The following is a 23,522-nucleotide window of genomic DNA, read 5'->3' as shown; positions in this document are numbered from 1 at the left end:
CTGGTGGCTTTGATCTATAGAGTATATCATGCATGAGAGAGCTGATTGCCTAAAATCTAACTAATGGACAAGCACTAAAAGTCAAAATTCACCATCTTTCACGGAGGGCAAGCATGAGCAGCCTGTCAGCCAAGTTTTACATATTGTGGGTTGGTCGTATCTTCTTTCTGGCTGAGATATATTATCACTACTGATTACTCACTGATGAAATGTGTGTCAAATGTTTGCCCTTTATTATAAATCCGTTTATCTGGATATTGCAGGTTTTTACAACCTAAAACAGGGATGAATAATTTACTGTACTAGACTAAAAATCATATTTTGATCCCAATTTATCAGCCAAGATTATCTTTATGCTCCATCCTGGTTAAGATATAGAACCTAAAGCTTCATCTTGATATCCTTGCCCGTACAAGGTCGCTGACTATTGCCACTGGTAATGAAAGTGGCTGTAGGATGTTTAGCCAACACCTTAAAATGGAGCATGGACTCGGTGCAAGTTTGTAGGGTAGAGAAATTCTTCGTGCACCATTGATAGCGTAGAAAATTCAATGTAGAGTATATTATTTTGTTTGATTGATTTATGTAATTATCATTTTTTAATGTATATTTAATATTTATAAATTGATTTTTTTATTTAAAAATTTTGTATAGTGAAAATAATTATCTTTTAAAAAAAATTATGATATTTTGTCGTGTAATATAGTCTATGATGTTATAATATGATCTAAAATATCATAATATAAAAAGAATTTTTTTATCTAATTATTTTTTAATATATATTTAATGTCTGTAAATCATTTTTTTCGTTTGAAAATTTTGAATGATGAAAATACCTCCGTTCTTTAGAAAAAAATTATGATATCCTGTGTATATATATTATGAATGTAGGATGTTATGTTATTGATATAGAATGTTATAACTTTTTCAAAGGACGAAAGTATTTTCGTCATATAAAATTAAAAAAAAAATCAATCTGCAAGTATTAAATACACGTTAAAAAATTATAATTATGTAGATCAATCAAATAATAATGCATTCTACGTCAAATTTTTTATACCGCTTGCGGTGCACAGATGTTTGGCAAAAAGCGGAGCTCTTATAAGCTGGACTCCTCTAAATATTGTGGAACTGTATATTCTTTTTTTTTTTTTTTCTTCTCTCTGTTCTGAGCAAAGGATTGCATATTCTTTCTGGTTGTATGATATTATTTGTAGGACTATTATCGTCTGTTACGATCTGTCGGCTGATGTAACATAAAGCTAGCAAACCATGTGGTTTGAAATGTTAGAAGCTTTTATCATTCGCTTCGATAAATGAATTTCTAACATTTTGTCTATATTCATCCACAATATAGATGATGCTACACACTCCGTAGGGAATACAAACTGATCTGATTGATTAAACATATCAACACCGGGAACACTGAAGTGGAACTACTGAAATGATGGGAAAATACAAGAAGAACGAAAGAAAACATGATAATAAAGCTATACATTTCAGTTTCTTTTAGTCCTTACAGCAGCAGCATCTTTGAGAGGTTCCTGGGCATCAACGTCCATTCCAACACCAAGGAGGGCAACTGCTTGAATATAGTAAGCAGTGGGCCCCCGGGATGATACTACTCTGCTGGCATAGCATCTCCCAGGGCTTCTTGTAGCATATCACTCATCAGGTACGACAAGCAATGCCTTGCTAATACCGTTGGAGAAATGACTATCACACTATCGATGAACTACAAACACAACAAAAAACCAATCAAATTCCTCTTAAGGCCTATAGCATCTTTTAGAAGGATGGAGAAAAAAGGGACAAAGAGAGGCGCATACTGTGAATAAAAAAAGACACATGGTAAGGAATGACAGGCAGCTTAAATCACAGCACTCCCCAGGATTGCAGAGCAGATGTAATGTCTTATCATAAGCAACTATTCAACAATTTTAAACGAGTCCCCCTGACTACGAAATAATTTTTGTATAAAAATTTATGCAACAATCATGTCTGCATAAAAAAACTAATATGCATGGTGTATATTATCTGGTCATGTAGCATGCACTAATGAGAATCCTATTTGCAAATTATGTATCAATTTATGTCGAGATATGTGTTAGATTACTACTGGTTATGTACTAAAGAAGTTTAAAGTATTTATCGATAAACTTTCAAATGTGTATTACCCTCAAATTTTGCATCACATAATTCCAAATTCTGTATTTAAGAAGAATGCAAAACTTTTACAATTCTTAAAATAATCTAACCATTTCTCTTTGAATCAAAAACTTCCTGGATGGACAAAGGAAGACAGTCCCATGGAAAGATGAAACAAGATTTGACGACGAAGAAGGACACGAGCAACAGGACGACCTCAACTCTTCACATGTGTATCATGATTTTTTTTTTAAAAAAAAAAATTAACGAGATAGGTGGAGTCTGTTAGTAAAAATAGTTCCATCTCAATATGGCTTCTGGGTTTTCATATTAAAAAAAATCCATGCTAGAGAAACAAGAAAATTTGTGCTATATTAAAATGCATAGGAGACCTAGTAAAAAAAAGTGACCGTCCGAATCGTCCGGTGGTTTAAAAATGAGGCCGGAGCCAATTTATTTTCTAAGAGCATGGGGCAAGAGTGGGATCATCAAACCTGCCATGGAATGATGATGACAACGTGGGCCGCTTCTCGCCTGGACTGGAGGTATTCTTTGCCAGCCCAGCCCAGTGGGGCAAAACCCAGGAAGCCAGGTAATCTTTTTCTCAGAGGGAGAGCACCCTCAATGCTCCACCCAACATACTATCCCCTCCATCTTGCAAGGCTTTTGTGCCACAAATTCCCTGCAGTGGGTCTCTGTTTTTGTATAAAGGTTTTCCATAGAATATGATAATTCTAAGGCTAAATTTAATTAATATTAAGAAAGCACGCTTTGGTACAATGTTGTTGAAAGATTACACTAATTATGAGACATTTTCTCCGTCCGGTTCTGGCCATGGGTTTTGCGTGTCTAGCCCAGTCAAGCTACAAGAAATGGGGAAATAGAAAATCAATGGTATGTGTTCTTGGGTTGTAAAACTAGACACCAAGTATATGGAGGAACAAGAAAAGGTAGAAAGCCCGGAAAAATTATACCTTATATCATGTGCACCAATGTACATCACGCCTGTCACCTTGTCTCCTTGCTATAGACCAATCACCGAGATAAACACATGATGGATAGAGACCACGGGAGGAGATAAGGTGATTGGCATTATGCACATGATATGAGGTATAATTTTCCTAAAACATGGTGTGCAAGTTTCTTAGCTGCCTATGGTCATGCGTGCAACAATCTCCAAGAACAACCACCATAGCAGCTCTCATTCCACATTTTGGGATAACACGCTATGCCATCTGAAACGCTAGAAAAGTACTGTTTGATTTGGTATTGCTAGACTGGACAGGACTAAACCACGGTTTAGCCTCAAGTCTTAGTCCCCTCATGATTCATCCATCAAAGAAATTATTACCACTCAAGCCCTCTAACTCGAGGGGTATGCTGTTCTGTTTTTTGACATTTATTTGAGAGTGCTGCTCTTTTGTTACTCTTCCAACCACTTTTCGCAATAACTTGTAAATATATGAATCTCCGTGCCTCAAATTCAACTTTCAATCATCAAACATGCAGTTCATATGTTCAAATACTCTATCAACAAAGGTTGGTCTAAATCTCTCTCCAAGACAGAAGAAGTCAAGAAAGTTATTTAATCTTGAGCAAAAAAAAATTGATATTATGTATAGAGAACTAGAGATAAATCTTCAGTTCTACTTTCAACTTAAAAGCAGCTTTCTAGATGAGTTTTATGTAAAAGTAGCCACTCATTCTAAATATAAATTAAAAGCAACTATCCATTTTTGACTGAAATTATCCTTATACCCCTATACCCTTTAAAATACTGCAGTATTATATTATCATAATGCAATATTCTTTTACAATAAGACAATATTATATTATATTAGTGTAGTATTCCTTTATAATAATGCAGTGTTGCTTTATTATATTATATTAGTACAGTATTCTTTTACAAATTACAATAAGATAGTATTACATTATCATAATATAGTATTATTTTACAATAATGCAGTGTTGCTTTATAATAGTATAGTATTATTTTATAATAGTATAATATCATTTTATAATAATATAATATTATTTTATAATAATATAATATTACTTGATAATTGTAAAAGCAATTGCACTATTCCTTCCCATTTGGATAGCTGCTTTTAAGTTATGTTTCAAATGAAGATAAATTTTTATTTGAAACTTAAATGAATAGCTATGTCTAAATTTAATTAGATATTTTTTATTAATTTATCCTATTACGTAAACTAACACTTACCCCAATGGACAAACTGTTGTATCTAGAAATTTACTTGGTTGCTAAGAAAAAAACCCAATAAAGAGAATATACAAACATACATAGATACATAACTATAAACTTTCTAAATTATCAATTTTCTAATAACATAAATAATTAAAAAATAGATTTTCTAAGCTTTTTTTTTTTTTTTTGATTCAATCCAATCCATTTTCAATCCCACTTGTACCACCCAAAAAAAAAAAAAGAGGACTCATGATTAGTTATAAACTTGCTAAATTTATCAATTTTATAATAACATAAATAAGTAAAAATAGATTTTTGCAGTTTTTTTTTTTTTTTTTGATCCAGCCAAAAATACTGTGCTTCTAGCAATGCGCAAGAAAATAGAAGAAAACAAAACCGTGAACGCAAACTCGGCTTCTTGCTTTATCCGATGCTAAAAACTCTTCCCATGCCAGGTGCGTCTAGTTCTCTAGGATTTGTCCGATAACCAGACGAAATGGGTACAAAGGTCTAATACGAAAAATTCAGCATAGAACAGCCTAGGTGCATCCATTTTTTCCGCAAGCGCTAGAGACCAGGGCATGTGATACCAACCAGACTTCCTACGAAGCTAGAAATAAGCAACAATTATTTCTACACTTTTCCCTGTTCCTGCTCTGCAGGAGAGAACAGATTTACAATAAAGCATATAAACACCCACACATCGTTAAAAGAAGCAAATCCGTTATAAACTGTAGGCAAAGTTCGTTTCCTTGTTGAGTTACAAAGTGTGGACCAATGCTTCTCAGCTCCTGCATCGGGTGATAAGAACAAGACTTTAGCCTGCAGAGATAACAGGCACCTCCCTCGGCTGATTCTCCTTCGAGAAAAAACAGCCACAATAGCAACGGCATCCGACATCACCTATGTACCACCCAAAGTTGTTTCAGAATAGGCATGGTTCCCATCATCAGAATGCTTCCCATTTACTTGTGGCCTGTGTCTCTGGGGGAAAAAAAAACATGTAAATACTTCTGAGAAAATAAGAAAATGATCGAAAATAACAATGAATACAACACTCAGGATAGGTATGTAGATACTAAAAATATCAGCAAGAAAAATGACTCTGCTTAAGATTCCTAACCAATCGATGATGACATAAAACAAACTTTACCCCATGCCAAGTAAAATTTTCCACTAACTAATTTGTCAGGAAAATTGGAAAGAAAAAAAAAAACTCGACAAAAACAGCAGATAAACAACCACACCCTTAATTTGGTCAATCTAATAGCAAAGCAAAACAGAACATTCACAGCCCGCAAATTTCCGCTATAGGTGTTTCGTTTTGTTTTAAAGCACCGTCTCCTTGCATCTCATTGTTGGTTTAGTCTTAATGTACTGTATCTGTACTTCCTGGCTTAACATTTATTCCAATGCCATCGTTCCCATGTCAGCAGCCTTCCAAAAGTAACATATTAGATTAAGGAACCTCCCTAGCAACAGTGAAATTTGTATAAATAGAAAACAGGAGCAACTCTTCAATTGCAGCACTGTTCGCAAACAAAGGTGAAGCAATAACAACCAAAACTTGACTCATAAAAAACTGAAAATGAATTCTGACCTAAAAGTAAAAGCAGAGATAAATGATGCAAGCCTAATGAAGTAACCTGATTTCTTCAAAGAACATAAGCTCATCTCATTATTCAACCATATTAAAATCAACTTCTCCATGAGAAGAGAGCAATATGCTTTATCTGCCACATACCCAATCAGTAGTGTCCCCTGAAGTCCCGTTCAGTAGCTTGTGGTTCTCTTCTTTGAATCTGCTGTCCTTTTCTTTGACACTCAAGGGTAGCAATGGTGGGGATCCACCAGTACGATCTGGCATTTCTGTGAAAAGGCAATCTGAAAATTACACTCTAATTTCCAGCACAAAACACAATAACTAAAAAGATTATTACAAAATTCACCTGGAAGTTTCTTATCAACAAAGAATACCACCAAATTAACAGTATACCTACGGATAAGAAAAGGAAAAAGAAAACTCAAGACAAACCAAAATCAAACATACTATCAGAAATGAATACTACTATAGTGAAATATTCTACCATGCAACAACAACATCCACTGTGTAATGCTTGCGTGAAGCTACTATAAGCAGACTCTGAAAGATGGCCAATAACCAGCCAAGAAACTTGACAAACCTGCAAGAACATTCAGACAATTTCACTATGTACATATAACATGTAGCAACGGTAGTTCTAAATGTGCGCTCTCTCCCAATGAATTTGATGATACTAAAAGCAATTTTTTCTAATTCCTAATGCATTAACTGAGTCCAATACAAGATCAATAAGACACACATCTTTTACCTTTTAGAACCATACTTATGGTATGTACGGACAAAGACCAGAGTAAATATCATGTGTGAGGAAAATATCAGATCACCACAACCATAAATGACTCCTTGAGGAACTGGAAACAAAACAAGCGCAAACAGACATATGGGTAATAGGATAACACACTTATCAATGACAGGTCAAAACCAAAAAAAATAGGGGCACTCACAGTTAATGAGAAGCACTTCAAGTATATTACGTGGTGGGGGCAGTGAGGCAAGCTCTGAACCCTGACAGAATTCATTAAAAAGAACATCTAAGTTAGCATAGTTTCAGAAATTATTTTCAAAATTAAAAGGTTTTTCAGAAGTTAAATGATATTTTACTGTTGATAAACATGATACAGATTCTTACCTCACGGCAATGATAATTAGGACCAGGAAGTTGGGTGGAATAGAATGTAATGATCCGTAAAACCTGAGAAGCCTGCAAGGAATGTATTTCACATTAGATCTAGCAAGACCGAGGAATAAAATAAAACAGCAATAAGATATGTGAACTTACAACTAGAAATGCCAACACTCTGCACCAGATTAGGACAGTGTAAAAGCGTTTGCTGTGATAGACAAAAGGATGAAATGTCCACTGCGATAGAAGAAACACCATGTCACAACCACCAAATAATTCAGAAACCAGAAAGAGCTAACGGTATCATGTAACCTAAGCAATCACAAAGAGAGATTGCAAAATAAAAAACACTTGGTGGGAGCTGCGAAACAAAAACAACAATGAGCTCCTTCAAAGAAACATCCACATGCAAAGATGCCAAGCAAGGGGGAAAGCCAGAATTAACACATTAACTGATCAGAACAAGTGAAGATTCCAGCACACCAAAGTAACATACAGGAAAAACATTAAAAACATAAGTTATCAACAAAAAGAATTACAAACTACAGGAAAACTGTGGTAAACAGCTAACCATATCCACCATAAAGTGATGGCAGTCACAACTTATCAATTATATGAACTTACTTGACTCAAGCAGAAGTACTTGATAACATTGTAAGCAGTTGCAGCAACAGAAAAACAGTCTGAATTTCAGTGTTTCCACAAGAGATGTAAAGGCTGCCTGCCAAATATTGGGTACTCCACATATTTTGCTGGAAGGAGATCCAAATACAGTTTGTTCATGGATTTCATATCGCACTAGCAGTGATCAGTGTCATCTCCATTTGTTTTTTGATTTATGGGAGTTGATAGACAGCCTACACATCCCATATCTTCCAGGAAGGTAACCAGCCAACTGATTGGTTGGCAGGGCATGAAATAGAGACGAACAAGAAGTTTTTGTGGAATGATACTGCCAATCTTAGTCCCGCTCTTTTGGATCAAGTGAATGCTAGGGGGTAGAGCTGTCAACGGGCCGGGTCTAGGCCCGAGATTCATGAGTATTTACCCGATGGATCCAAGTTTGGTATTAGTATTGGACCCGTTTATCCGGACCCGAATCCAGATCCGATAAACTATCATGTAAACGGATAGAGCCTGGATATTTAATATCCAGACCCGATAGATCCGAGACCCGAATAATATATATATATAATATTATATATATATATATATATATATATATATATATATAATTATTTTAAACCGTTAGATCATAGATTCAACGGCTTCTAATTTCTAAAAGCTTTGAAGCCCTAAAACAGTAAAACCCCCATCCCTCTCTCAATCTCTCTCTCCCTCTCTCTCAATCTCTCGGTCTCCCGAGTCCCGAAGGCGCCTTCGACCTCTCCCTCCCCTCCTCTCCCGCTCCTCCGCAGTCCGGACGCCCTACTTCTCCCTCTCCACCGCGTGATACGCTCGTCGGTGGCCGGACCCCGACACCAACGCAGACGAAGGAGATCCTTTCCCGCTCTCCCTCTCTCTGTCTCCCTCTCTCTGTCTCTCAGTCTCCCACTCTCCCTCTCCGTCGAGATCCCTCCGTCGAGATCTGCTTTCCGATGACGTCGAGCCCTCCCTCCTCTCCTGCTGGACCTGCTCTATGGCTCTCGATGCCCTCTCTCCCTCTCCGCCGCAAGATCTGCTCGCCGGTGGCCGGACCCCGACACCAAAGTCATGGACGAAGGAGATCCTCTCCCTCTCTATCTCTCAATCTCCCTCTCTCCCTCTCTCTGTCTCTCAGTCTCCTGCTCTCCCTCTCCGTCGAGATCCCTCCGTCGAGATCTACTTTCCGACGATGTCGAGCCCTCCCTCTCCTCTCCACCTCTCCCCTTCTGTCGCTCCATTCTGCGGCTCTATCACTGAGCGCCCCCTCCCTCTGCCTCACATCGCCTCCACCACCATCCGAGCCACCCCTCCCTCTCCACCGCTGCCCACTGTCAGGATCCGATCTCTCCACCACTGACCTTCGCTGTCTCGACTTCCTCTCCGTCTCCGCCGCTCGCTGGACCCCAACATCAAAACAGCTAATCCGCCGCGCCCTCACCGATCTACTGTTTTTTAGGTAAGCATTGGTAAATATCATGTGAATTAATTTGTTGATAAATATTCATTGCTGTGAATGTATTGGTAATATTCTGTAGATCAATTTGTAGCAATCTTTTTTTATGTGATTTATTTTAAATTTCAGAAAATGTCAAGTGCTGAAAATTTTAATGTTGAAGTTGAACAAAATGTAAGCACACCTGTAGAGCAAATTGAGGATGTTTTGGATATTTTAGTTGGAGTTTTACTTGTTGAATTTGAATAAAGTTTATATTTTTATTTGTATGATCATATGATATTTTTTTATGTTATTGTATAATTTTTAGGTATTTTTTGTGAGACTTTGAATATGAATTTCGGATCCCGGAACCGGATCCGGATATTCGAGATCCATTAGGGTCCAAATTCGGTACTTCAAAGCCAGACCCGTCGGATATTCGGGTTCGGGTCCGATACCCGTAACTAAGATCGGGTCTGGATCTGGATATCCAGGTTCCGACCCGAACCCGACCTGTTGACAGGTCTACTAGGGGGTTGTAATAACACTAGAAAAATGCAATCCAAGTTCCACCCCCCTCCACAGGTGAGAGAGAAGGAGAGGGAGCCAAGCATTTTTAGTATTTATAATTGAAAGTGTTGCAATCCTATGTTGTATATCTTTCTCAAAGTAAAAAGAAACCGTATGTTTTAGAGCATTTTGACATGCAAAATGCGGATTTATTTCCATAGAGCAAATTCTTAATTATTTTTAATGGAAGACGGATTCTCAAAAACCTTAGGTGCTGTTTGGTATATCACCGATAATGTAATCATTAGAGTAATGTGATCACTGAGGTGATATGAACACTGAGATGATGTGCAAATATTGAGGTGATATGTAATCACCGTGTTTGGTATATCATTGGAATATCACTGAATATAAAACTTTACTGTGTTTGGTATATCACCAAATAGTGATAGTTATAATGTATAAAATACCATAAACAGCCTTATTCATTAGAACATAATAATTACTCTACAACTTGATTAAATATTCTTCATTTATAACTCCTCACAAAAATATGTAGCAGTAGTAATAATAATAATATTTATTTATTTATTATTATAGGTATTTATTTTGATGAACCTATTAAAATGATATTACGATAATATTATATATAATCAAGCTTAACTAGGCTCAACCAATTTTGATGATCAATATCAGGTTTGCCCATTAGGAATGATTTAACTCATCAAAATAAATTGAGAAAAAGAAAAGCACGAAGGATTTAGCATGATCCATCCATGCCAATTAACCATATCTATTTATAGAAATAAAATAGATATATAATAAATAAATAAAAGGTATTCATATCATTTAACTAAACCTATCAATAAAAATAAAAAACACATCTAGTAGATAAGCACCTATAGAAAAAGATGAGGATTTTTATTTTTTTCTCAATTTACTAACTAGGGATATTTTTGTTCCAAAATAATTTCAGCACATCACCAGTATCCGGTGATGTGCTATCACTTGGGGTATATGTGGTGAGCATCACTGCATTGTGCAATGATGCTATCACCGAATTTATCACTGGATCCTTCATCACTGGATGGTCTTTTTGTAATACCAAACAAGGTGATCACATCACCTAATTTACATCACTGGGTGATGTGAAATATCACCCCTTACAAAACAGCACCTTAGGATTTTGCTCCATCACTGCCATTCTTCATTATTGCATGTTTGCATCTCACTTCTTTCTCAGTTCACTTTTTCTTAGGGCACCATGGGTGTCTCATCTTCAAGCAGCAAAAGACATCTTGTCATAACTGGGGACCTTCAATCATGGTTTAACTAACTATTTCATTCACCTCATCTACTGAAGACCTCGATTACCATCCACGCTCACCACAGTTAAGTGCACAATGACTGGCATTTTTCATTTTGCCACAGGGACTGCATCCTTCAGGTCACTCACCCAGCTCACCATCCACTACCAAAGCACGAAACAAGATGCCGCTGCAACCACTACTGGAATCCACATCTTCATTGCTTTATTTGAGATGTATCATGCCTCCTTGTTGACTTCAATACCATCAAAGCACCAACAAAATATAACTAGAACTAATAATTTTCTTGTTCAAGACATTTGAAGTATTTTGCTAAGAAAAAAATAAATGCATATTAACCAAACAATTTTTTATCTTATTCAATTCTTATCAGTGCATCAAGCTTTCAGTGTGCAGGTGAATCCAGAGCTTAGATTGAATGGACTTTTCAAAAAAAAAAAGAACATAGACAGCATATGTCATGTGTTTTTCCCCATGATGTGACATATAAGAGAAATGGTATGAATGTGAACCGACAAAAGCAACACCTATGGACACGTATATGTATATGCAATCCGATACAGCTGTATAAATCCACTTCCATCCATTACCAATAGGCCTGTTTTTCACTTTCCTCACAACTTCATTCAGGTTTTCTTGATTCCAGATGGATTAAGACTTGAGATGAGTTATACATAAACATGTAGATACATATTTTCTAGTGATGTGCATATGCAACACAAATGGTTGATCTAGAGGAAGGAACATTTGATGGATGGATATGATCCCATCAATCATAATTTCTTCTTGGAGTGGATTTGATAAATACACTTTTTATTCCAACTTATGGACTTCTTTCTCTTTCTTAGTCATTTAGTTGGAGTGAAGATTGAGTTTATTTACTAAAAAGAAGAGTGTTTTTGTAGAAAGTAAGTTTGATGCATGGACTCACACATGATGTCCACCCAAATAGGCATCCCATACTTTAGTTTGATGGATTAATATTATCCCGAATAAGCAATTATCGGTAATAGATAACCAAGGAGTCTTCATAAAACCATGAATGCTCTACCAGGCTCAACCATATCCCTAGCAAGTTTCTCTGCACCGCTTGCATGCCACATGACACAAGGGAGTTAGTTCTCTATAGCAACAAGCACTTGTGAATTGCAGCAACCCCACAAGGCCATGAATCATAGCAATCCTCTCATTCTGCATCACATTCAAGCAGTGCAAAAAAACCATTTGGTACACTCTTTTGCTGATCCTTTCATTTAAAAAGCCTCACTATATCTTAGAGGAGCTGCTAATTGATCCAATAGAAAATAACATCCACAGGCTACAAATGCATGACTCAGTGGTAACAAAAATGAAAGAATACATGCATAGGGCGATAGTCCTTTTTGGAATGTAGAAAGAAATTTAGAACCCAAAGAAAGAAGAAACTGTATAAACATGACTAATTTCAAATAACTGAAAAACGGTCATGTAAAGAAGAATTATTCTCCATGCACAAATTCCAAAAAGGTCAAATGGTAACCTAATTGCAGCAAGAATAACCTGGTGCAGCAACTTATATAAGACAGATTCATGAGCAAAAAGAAGAAAAGAAAAAGAAAAAGGAAAAGAAAGAGATCCATACCAGCACGAAGGATAAAAAGATGAAGGTGAATACGCTCTCACTGATGTAGCCTCTTTCTTTTCCAAGCTCCTAAATTACAAAGCATAGAAAGCAACAGCATTTCAGTTCATAAACTAGACTAAGATTCCACTTCTTTAACATATATTAATAAGCAAGACAGCAGACTCCACATAATATACTTACTGGAAGGATCATAAATCCAAGATCTTGGAGAGTTGGTCCAGGTCTATGTAAATAATGAACCCCTCGAGCAGCCAACCCATGAATATACTAGTGATAGTCAAAATCATGGCATAAGTCTTCAAATTAATCCATACCTTGGCCAAAAAAATTATAATAAACCCATGATGAACTAAGATATATCAAATAAACATGAAATATTGTATGCATAAGCATACTGCATGCCCTTTACACCAATCGCCAATTATAGACACAGAACTAAGTAATAGACATAATAAAGTTACCTGCCTACTAGCAGAAACATAACTTTAAAAAAAATATGAAAAACTATCATATCATAATAGCACTTTGGCTCATTAAAGTGATCACCATTTATAGACTTAGCAATAAGTAATAAACAAAATACAACTACCTGCCAGCTAGCAGAAACTTTATTAACAAAACTATATGAAGTTAATGATATCTCACCTAGTTCAAAGTAAGGTTTACTGTACCGGTACCAAAGACCAAACCGGTAGGCTAGTGACATAGTTCAATACGTCCCAGTGCCATTCCATATTGGGTCCATATTGACACAGTAGAGAGGGCAAGGAAAATGGAGAATAGGAGAGAGAAAAAGAGAGAGAAGAAGAGGAAGGGCCGCCGAAGGGTATAGGGGACTGAAAGAGAGGCTCTGCGCTTCGAATGATCAAAACAGGGGTCCATGTGACTTCACTTAAAAATCCTAAAATAAAAAAATAGGAGCCTAAGATTGACCTCTGTTTCGATTGCCCCGAGAGTGGAGCCCCTCCTCCAACCCTCAACACCCACTGGCAGCCTCCAGCAACGCTCCCCCCTGCCCACCCCTCTCTCTCTTCCTATCTTTCCTTCTTCCTCTCCCTCTCTTTTGTTAGTTTTTCGTTTCAAATGCTGGAACCATCCTGATCCACCGCTATGGCTCGGAACATCTCAAACCGGATGGTTTGGGATGGTTCCTCATTCCTTAATTCAGACCATCAGGACCATGATGAACAAAGCCAACAATATCAACATGCAAAGATATTTAAATTGGTGAATCAACATTTAATACAAGAATAGTTGTAGAAAGAGGATTCTTTTTTTTTTCCAATTCCTAAAGTTGCAAAATAGATATTACTATCTCAAAAGAGATTATTTTTAACAAAATAATGAAACAGAAAAAATTATTATTCAACAGCAACTGTTATGGTATTTCTACCAACATAACCCAACAATAAAAAGTAAGGATGCATTAGAAAGATACAGTATACAACAACTACTACCTGTGACAAAGTATGCATCAGAAAACCATGTAAAGATTTTCACGAATATACAATATGCAAAAAAAAAAAAAAGATGGGGAACTTGCAAAAGATGAAACATGTTAAGTTCGCAAGAAGGGAGAATATACCATATATATAGGATTCGGGAGTTGTATTAACACAGTAAAAAAAAAGGATGGTAACTAAAGATAGCTAACACTAAAATAAATAATGTAGAGAAGCTAATATGAGTTGCATAAATTAAGAACAAAATGATGAAAATAGATTGAGATGATATAGATACATACAATAGAGATCTGAAGAGACTTTAATAAGGAGAGGTACTTTGGTATATGCGGAAAGGGTATAGAGAAATTGGAATACTTGGCCAATGAGGATCTATAAAGCCGAATCTAAGTAGTTGGAAAAATGCTAGACGGTTATGGACAATCTTAAGTTTCAAGTGGAGTGGTAGAATGTTGTGGCACGAACAATTTGTTAATGGAATGTCCTTCTTTTATTTTTATTTTTTTTGTTGTAGAATCTCATCAATAGAAACTTTGAAAAATATTATTCTACCACTTTCTCAAGTTAGTTCCAACACTGCCATTAGAGTTGTCAATTTGGGTTGGACTCGTCGGGTTGGCCCGTCCCGCCATGTAAATGGGGCAGGTTGGGTTCATGTTTTAGCAATCTGTTTAAAAGCAGGTTAAATAACCCGCCCTGTTTGGGTTGCGGGTTGCGGCGGGTTCAAGGCGGGCTGGCCCGCCTCTTTTTTTTTTTTTTCTTTTTAGTATCGCATATTGTTTTAGTACTACATTTTTTCTGTTTGTATTGTTGTTTTACAGGTTTTTTGCTATATATCAACCTTAAAACTATTCAAATACCTTTCAAATCATATTTTTGTGCTTCACGATCTACCAGTACTTCATTATGCTTCTGTTTTAGTGCTACATTTCCTCTCTTTTTTTAGTGCTACATTTCCTCTATTTTTTTAGTACTATATTTCCTCTCCTTTTTTTTTTTTTAGTACTACATTTCCTCTGTTTGTATTGCTGTTTTACATTTTTTTTTTTTTTGTAATTTTGGCGGATTGGCCCGTTTGACCCGCAGCCCATGATGGATCGGGTTGGATTGGGGTTTTTCCAACCTACGGCCAGCCCACTCCGCCCCATTTAGAGGGGGTTGGGGTGGGTTGGGGCGAAGTTTCTAGCTTGAAATTAAATTGAATGAAAGTTATAGACATCCAGAATAGTGAGATTTGTTGCACAGCATAGAGCACCGATGAGATATGACAATGCTTGTACCAACTCACAATTTAAGAAAATGCCGAGGAATAAACAGCACATGTATCATGATATGAAACAACACAACCAAGACAGCATTAAAGCATGAACATCCCGTGTGCCCAAAAAAAAAAAAAAGGCATAAATATACCTAGAAATTAAACATTCAATAAAGAAGAAGGCATTATCCAGGATTTTCAAAAGGAATCGTGCTAAACTCCCGGCTATTCATTTTTTTTCAAAAAAAAAAAAAAAATCTTGATCATCACTTGGCTATAACCCCGGAAAACAGCCCTAAGTAATACCTGAAACACGAGTCCTGCAAGCACAAGCTTCCACTTCTCCAGAAGAAGTTGAAGTTCTACCGATGTCTCGATGGAAATCTTCCTCCATAGCTGCGAACAAACAGAGATCGCCGCAAGAGACACATAAATAATCAAAAAGAAGTGCAGAAAAGATAAAGAATTGGGGGAAAGAAAGAAGAAAGAAGGAGAGGCGACCTTGGAACCCTCGCGAGCAATGTAAAGCGTCATCTCCGGCAAGGGCACGCACTTCCATAGTCTTTCAGCATCCAACGTTTATTCTCGACATCGTTGTTTCCGAAACGGGACGGTCTTCGAACCCCACAGCCGGGGGGCGGATATCGCCGTTTTCTATCGAGAAGCCTCCGATCGCCTATAAAACCTGCTCCAATGGCCGATCGGACGGCGCAATCGGAAGCGACTTCCTGCTCGAAATCAAAGAACCTGGACGTCGGTGCTGTTCCCCCGATGGAGAGCTCGGAGGGGATGGAGATCGGAAGGTCCGTCGGTTAGGTTGACGAGAATTAAAATCCCTATGCAACAGGGCTTCTCTTCTCTGCTCTTCTTCCTATTTCTATAAGAAGCCTCTTTTGTGGCGGGGAGGGGAAAGAATGAAATAAACCGTAACTTTTATATGGTCTTCCGGTGGGCTCCTCCCTCCCTTTCTTTTTAAAGAACGCGGACGCGGGGTCGACACGGATCTTCGAGAAGGGGTCGCTCTTCCTTGACGCGACCTCGACCTCGACCTCGACCTCGACCTCGACCCCGCGGTTGGATGAGAGGAGGAGGGAGAGGAGCGTGGAAGGGCGATTTTGGAGAGATGGCTTCTTTGCGGCACCCGGTGAGGAGCACAAAAACAAAAACAAAAATTCCGAAGGGAAAAGAAGGAAAGGAAGGTGGTTTGAAGTAATGATAATGTTTTATGACAATTTAAATCACACGGTATTCGTCGTTATCTCCGCCCCTGCCCACCCGCACCTTGGCACCTCCGCGCTGCAGAGCGCACTGATGGAGGGGTCCTAGGATCCAGATTGCGTGATCCCTCCACCTCGTGGAATGCACCCAAAAATGATAGAAGGTCCCTGAATCGACAGCTGGAAAATATCAGGCGCATCGGACGATCGGTGTCGATGCGATGTCCGGTATTCTAGGAGGAGAGGAGATATTCTCTGTTTTAATTTTGTACTACTAAAATAAATCTGAAAAAAGAAAAGGGGAAAACCGTTGGATGCTTGTAATTTGGGTGGAATTGGAGGGGAGAAATGTGCAGGACTCGTCCGACCAAGGCGGGCCGCCCCACCGTCCCACGTTCTGCGCTTACCCGGTTCCATGTTTCCTCCCTCCTCCTTCGCCTCAGCCCTGCCTTGCCAATCGTCCGTTACCCTGGCAGTATAACGGTAATGTTGCTTCATTGCGAATCCTTGTTTTTTTTGTATATATATATTTCAACAGCCAGATCTCCGAAGTTCTAAATTCAAACGTCTCGTCCACCTTCCACGCCGCATACAGGGTTTGCTGATGCTAGGAAGCATGTACCTGGGAGCGAATGTCAATGATATCTGTGATTGAAGAACCGCGTTGGAATTACCTAGAGCCGACCAAACACTTGGCAGTTAGCACGACTCTAGCATTTCCGAGCGAAGGAAAAAAAATATTATCAAATAAAATAATTTATATATGATTTGTTGGGTATAAAATATTTTTCCGATCGAAGTTTGTAAAAGATCGATCCTTCGGAGCTCTTCCGGCTCCCGATCTTGTATGTGGCGCCTCTCCAAACTTCCTCGACCGTCCGGACTTCTTCGACAATGAACTTCTGCATTCATCCACCGAGCCACCCCAAAAACCCTCAGGACCCCACTGTTAGCCGACCTTCTACAGCAACCGACTACCTCCGAACTTCTTCCAAGCTTCGTCAGCATCCGAGTTTCTCCGACAACGAGATTTCTACAGTAACCAGACTCCTTCCCAAGTTTCTACGGCAGTCGACCGCTTTCCGGATCCCAATCGAGCTCCTGCGAGAGCCGAACTTCTACTACGAACAGTCTACTCCGAACTCCTACAGCGGGCTGTCTATTCCAGATGTCTACTGTAAGTAAATTCCATTCAAGCCTCTACTATAAACAAATTTCTTCCGAACTTCTACTACAGATAGACTTCACCCGAGCTACCCCATAGCGAGTGGGCTCTAGACGAGCTTCTACAGCAGGACACTACTCCGAGCTTCCACGACAACTGGTCCTCGCCCGAGCTCCTACAATAAGCGGCCCCCTTTCGACCTCTCGTGAGAACCGAAGCCCGTTCGAACTTCTCCAGCGGATGGATTCCGGACGAGCTTCTATGACGGACGAGCTCCAGCAACTGGGTCCCTACGATAGCCGATCGCCTCCGATGTCTTCCGAACCTCCCCAGCGCTATCCGAAGTCCATCGTCGGCCGACCTCCCACCAAGCTCCCCATAAAATCGGACTTCTCTGGCGGACGATCTTCGGATGAGCTTTCGCATTAGATAAATCTCAGATGGACTTCTCCGGACTTCGTCAACAAAAATCTCCGTCCGAGCTCCTACAGCAGGTGACTCCCGCCTGAAACGTCAACACCCGAAGCATCCGACAACAGTTGATTCGTCAGCGACCTCGAAACATCCGAGCCTCTCCTAGAACGACGATGTAAAGAGCCATTCTGCTCCATCAGACATCCCAGCCGAGCTTTAGCCGACGGATCCCAACTCTCTGGTGAGCCACAACAAGGGCCACTACCTTATTCCACTCGCTGCAACGGATTCCATGCGGTTCCATCACTCTCTGACAAGCCATGACAAGAGCCGCCATCCTGCTCCACTCGTTACAACGGATTCCATGCAGCTCCACCTCTCTCTGACAAGTCCCGACAACGGACACCACTCCACTCTCCGTAACAAGCTCCACGTGGCCCTGAACGACCCCTAACGCCACTACTCTCCGTAACAAACTCCACGCGGCTCTGAGCGGTCCACTACCAGACGGTTACAGACGTCGCTGTCGGTCAGTTACACCCTCCGTCTATAAATAAGGACCCCTAGATACGTTCTTCTCTAAGCTGGTAACTCTATTTTGAAACTCTGCCAAAATTTCTGCTCGAGTACTCCATTTCTGTTGAAGCAGAGTACTGACTTGAGCGTCGGAGGGTCTTGCCGGAGCACCCCCAACTCTGGTTTAAACTTTCTTTGCAGGTACCGGCGGCGGCCGCGGTCATCCCAGCTCCAGCTTCTCCGACTTCGACAGAATTCTGCACCAACAGAATTGGCGCTAGAGGAAGGGTCCTGTGTTTTTGCAGTACCCTTGTCTTAAAGGAATGCTCAACTGGACTAATTTCGGTCATCTTCTCCGACATCCTCTTTTCCTTCTTTTACTAGATCTTCACCCGATGCCTCCCCGCAGAGCATCCACCAGGCGATCTATGGCCTCCGCGCCAGATCTCAAGCTCCGACCTCACCTCCAGTTTCTCAGGCTCCTCCTCCTCCGGCAACGACGGTCGGTGCGGAGCAATTCGATCTACTGGTTCAGCAGGTCAGGGGCCTCACTGAAGCAGTGCAAACCATGCAACAGCAACAACAGCCGCAGGCGTCAGTGCGGTTGGAGAGAACGTCGTCAGAATTCCAAAATCCGATGGTAGGGCGGGCCACTTGGGCCAGTCGCCCCATCTTTCCCGAAAAGACAAATCCGAGGGTGGAGAGCCCTCAGTCCGATCACGATTCTACTCCCGAAGGATCTCTACCTCCATTCTGTTCGAAGACCCTCGAGACCCACAGTCGAGAGGACTTTCTGGATCGAAGGCTCCAAGAGATGAACCGACGGATCGAAGAACTTCGCCACGCTCCCCTTGCTTATGGTGAGGACATCTGTACTGACCCTCCCTTCTCTCAAATGATCATGTAGGAACCGATCCCGCCAAACTTCAAGCTCTCCCAATTCGAAAGCTATGACGGGACCTCGGACCCGATCGACCACCTGAAGGCCTTCGGACAATGATCCTGCTCCATGGCGCGCCAGACGCCATTCTGTGCCGAGCTTTTCCATCCACCCTGAAGGGAGCAGCAAGGAACTGGTACTCGACGTTGAAGTCGGATACCATCTTTTTCTTTGATCAGATGAGCCACCAGTTCGCAGCTCATTTTGTTAGCAGCCGGTGTCCCCGGAGAGGTTCGGAGTCTCTCATCAACATCAAGCAAAAGGAGGGAGAATCCATCCGGGCTTACGTCAACCATTTCAACGTCACTGCATTGGAGGTCCAGAATTTGGACCAATCGATCGTGATGGCCGCTCTGAAAGGCGGCCTTCAGAAGAATGACCTTCTGTTCTCCTTGGAAAAGAAGTACCCAAGAATTTGCCGATTTGCTGGCTCGGGCTGAAGGATATGCCCGAGCAGAAGAAGCCTTCAAGATGAAGGATGAGGAGACCGCGAGAGAGCGGCAAGCGGGAGACTCGAGCAAGCCTGCAGTTGAAAAAAGATCGAGTGAAGCTCGGCCACGCTCTCGAACTCCTCCCAGGCACAGGCACGCCCGGACTCCTCCCCGAGCTTGTAAACAGAGAAGCCCAGACCGTCGAGTTCGGCGAGGCTCTCCTCCCGGGAGATTTCACAGCTATGCCCCTCTCAATGCATCGAAAACTCAAGTGCTGATGGAGATTAGGGAGCAGCTCCCAAGGTCGGAGAGGATGCGCTCGCACCCTAAAAAGTGCAACCCGAACAAATTCTGCCTCTATCATCATGACCATGGCCATGATACGGAGGAGTGTATTCAGCTCTGAGACGAGATCGAGGAGCTCATCAGACGAGATCGACTCGACAGATTCATTCGACGCCGACCTGAAGGAAGGGAAGATCGACCTAAGGCCCTGTCGCAGCCGGAACCGCCAAGGAGGGAGGAGCAGCCAGAAGATCGACCTCCAATTAGGATTATCAACTCCATCTCGGAGGGACCCGATGGGGAGTAGACCTTCCGCGATTATAGGGTTCGAAAAATCCACGAATGTATTACCAACAATTTTGCCCTGAATGAAAATTCTCTTCATATTTGCGCATTCTTTCTTTTGGTATGAGCTTATAACGACGGGAGATAACTCTCCCATACAAATGAAATTAAGCACGTTAGGAACAGGAGGAGAACCTCATCCTAACATGAGCAAAGCCGAATGCCTGATTTCTTAAAGACCGGATGGGGGGAGAGGTCTTTACAACGGCCCTTATGTGCCCCCACAGCCTTGTTAGGAACAGGAGGAGAACCTCGTCCTAACATGAACAAAGTCGAAGGCTCAGTTTTCTAAAGATCGGATGGGGGGAGAGGCCCTCACAACGGCCCTTATGCGCCCCCACAGCCTTGTTAGGAACAGAAGGAGAACCTCGTCCTAACATGAGCAAAGTCGAAGGCCCGATTTCTTAAAGACCGGATGGAGGGAGAGGCCTTTACAACGACCCTTATGTGCCCCCACAGCCTTGTTAGAACAGGAGGAGAACCTCATCCTAACATGAGCAAAGTCGAAGGTCCGGTTTCCTAAAGATCGGATGGGGGGAGAGGCCCTCACAATGGTCCTTATGTGCCCCCACAGCCTTGTTAGGAACAGGAGGAGAACCTCGTCCTAACATGAGCAAAGTCGAAGATCCGATTTTCTAAAGACCAGATGGGGGGAGAGGCCCTCACAATGGCCCTTATGTGCCCCCACAGCTTTGTTAGGAACAGGAGGAGAACCTCGTCCTAACATTAGCAAAGTCGAAAGTTCGGTTTTCTAAAGATCAGATGGGGGGAGAGGCCCTCACAACAGCCCTTATGTGCCCCCACAGCCTTGTTAGGAACAGGAGGAGAATCTCATCCTGACACGAGCTGAAATCGACTTTTGAGAACAAGGAGAGGACCTCGTCCCGATACAAACAAAAACTCGGTTGATCGACAAGGAGGAAAGCTTCCTCAATGACTCCTCTGCACTCTCACGACCCCGTCAAGAGCAGAGGGAAGACCCTCACTCAAACACAGAAGAAAAGGAGAGACGAAAAGAAAAAGCGATGAACTACACCGGTGATAGGTGAAAAATGAACTACATCAAAGGCACAAGGGACCTCGTCTCGATGAGAGAGAAAACCCTTGTCAAAAATCTCTAGTCCCTAAGGGTAAATCGATACGACGATGATCGAAAATCTTCAAACTACGTCGGCAACAAACAAGATGGAAGACAAAAGAAGTTCGGTGAACGAAGACTCAAAGCAAGAACCGACGAGGGATTACAAACTACTGCGATGCCAAACAAGACGGAAGACAAATGGAGTTTGGTAAACAACCATTTAATACCAGAATGAACAAGATAATAGATAATTTTATTTTCATTTTGTTGGTGAAGTACACGTCGCAAAGCCTTAAAGGCCAAAAAAAAAAAAAAAAGAAGAAAAAGAGGCTCTAAGGAAGCCCAGTTTCTTCCGACTTCGAGCTTTCGGTTCCGGCCCTTGCTATGGATTGCCTTAAATTTTTGACTTCCTCTTTTAGTTCCATCTTTTTCAGCAGCATATCCTGGAACATCCGTTGGAACCACCGGTGCTCGTCCTCTGACTCTCAAAGTCTCCTCCTCAAGACCTCGGACTCCGCCTCAGCATCCTTGATTGCCAGCTGCTCGTGGACCAGCTGAACTTTCAGCTGCCGTAATTCGGCTTCCTCCCGCCCAAGGGCTACAGACAGTTCCGCCATAGTCCCCCTCAAGGAGCAAAGCTCATTAGAACCTTGTGCAGGGACAGGCTGGACTCTCTCGGACAACCACCTCTGAAGGCGGGCAACTTCGTTAGTCGCCGTCTGGAGCCTCCTTCGGTAGTCCTCTACTTGTCTGCTCCAGCCGACTCGATAGGCGTCGTAAGTCACCTCAGTGTCCTGCAGCTGTTTTTGAAGGTCGGAGAACCTCTTCGACCAATCTTGGTCGCGATCAGTCTGGACTGTGAGTCAGAACGAGCTCCCTTCCAGTCGGTCGATCTTCTCCCGTGCGACCACCAGCTCGATTTTAAGGGAGCTGATCTTAGAAGCCTGAGTCCAAGATCAGTCGCTGGCACGTTTTCGGAGTTCCTCAAGCTCCGTAATGAAGTCGGCTTTCCTTTTGGTGTATTCCATGAAACTTTTCTTGTGGAGGTCCGGAAAGCGAGTAGCCTCCGCGGTGGCCTCTGAATGGCTCTCCTTCAGTCGGTGAAGTTCGTCTTCCAGCTTCTTGAATTTTCTTGTCAACCAACGAACTTTCCTTTGGAGGTCTCATATCATCGACTTCAAGAGAATACCCTCCGACAGGGGAAGAGCTTCGGCAGGACACTGTCATTGGAGGACAAGAGCGCCATGACTCAAATTAATGCAAGAAGATAAAAAGAAGGAAAAGAATATAAAAAAAGGGGGAGGGACCCTCTGTAAAGATGAATCCGGCTTCATTGATCAAATAAATTTTAAGTACAAGAGAATGAGAGAAAAATCACCACAAAGGGAAAAGTACAAAACTAGAGGTTCCGAACCTCTGGGGCAAAAGTAGAGGGGGTCGGTGTCTCCGGAAGATCGTCAGGGGCGGCCACGGCAGTCGACGAGGTCCCGACTGGAAGAGGACCGGCAGCGACTTTGGATGGTCCGGCTTCATCATCGAACGCCTCGTTTAGAAAGCTGAGATCCAACTCAGAAAACCTCCCAGCTACCTTCTCTTGACAGAGCTCGAATCCCTTGATGAAGGCGTGCTGGCCAAACTGGACCTTCAAATCCTCCATCTCGGGGGAGGCTTTGAACTCCTCCACTGCTCAAGCCTTTGCCTCCGAGATCAGAGATGGAATCCGTATTTTCAACTTGGAAACCTGCTCCTTCAACTCGGAGACCTGTGTCCTTAATGCGGAGA

The 23,522-nt window shown here is 41.3% G+C and overlaps 1 protein-coding gene across 1 annotated transcript; it reads right to left on the bottom strand.

Annotated features, from left to right (window-relative positions):
• Positions 1-4,941: 4,941 nt before the first annotated feature.
• LOC105033022 (phosphatidylinositol:ceramide inositolphosphotransferase) lies at positions 4,942-16,611 on the bottom strand. Its single transcript, XM_010907656.4, has 12 exons — positions 15,848-16,611; positions 15,653-15,742; positions 12,806-12,892; positions 12,623-12,691; positions 7,240-7,320; positions 7,090-7,161; positions 6,905-6,965; positions 6,709-6,811; positions 6,445-6,540; positions 6,307-6,353; positions 6,102-6,226; positions 4,942-5,341 (listed from the first exon to the last, which is right to left on the bottom strand). Exons 1-12 carry the CDS (start codon positions 15,878-15,880, stop codon positions 5,261-5,263), a joined length of 945 nt encoding a protein of 314 aa, XP_010905958.1. The 5' UTR covers positions 15,881-16,611; the 3' UTR covers positions 4,942-5,260.
• Between the last annotated feature and the right edge of the window lie 6,911 nt (positions 16,612-23,522).

Source organism: Elaeis guineensis, chromosome 14 (genome assembly GCF_000442705.2).
Source record: "Elaeis guineensis isolate ETL-2024a chromosome 14, EG11, whole genome shotgun sequence".
NCBI classification, from domain to species: Eukaryota; Viridiplantae; Streptophyta; class Magnoliopsida; order Arecales; family Arecaceae; genus Elaeis; species Elaeis guineensis.
This window is presented reverse-complemented; position numbering and strand designations above follow the sequence as displayed.

Excerpts from the sequence above, each read along its gene's own strand:
- LOC105033022 (XM_010907656.4), bottom strand. The coding sequence starts at position 15,880 with ATGACGCTTTACATTGCTCGCGAGGGTTCCAAG. Across the intron at positions 7,321-12,622 it reads TCTTTTTATCCTTCGTGCTG|TGGACATTTCATCCTTTTGT; the intron begins GTATGGATCTCT and ends CTTCTATCGCAG. Across the intron at positions 6,966-7,089 it reads CTAATTATCATTGCCGTGAG|GGTTCAGAGCTTGCCTCACT; the intron begins GTAAGAATCTGT and ends GAATTCTGTCAG.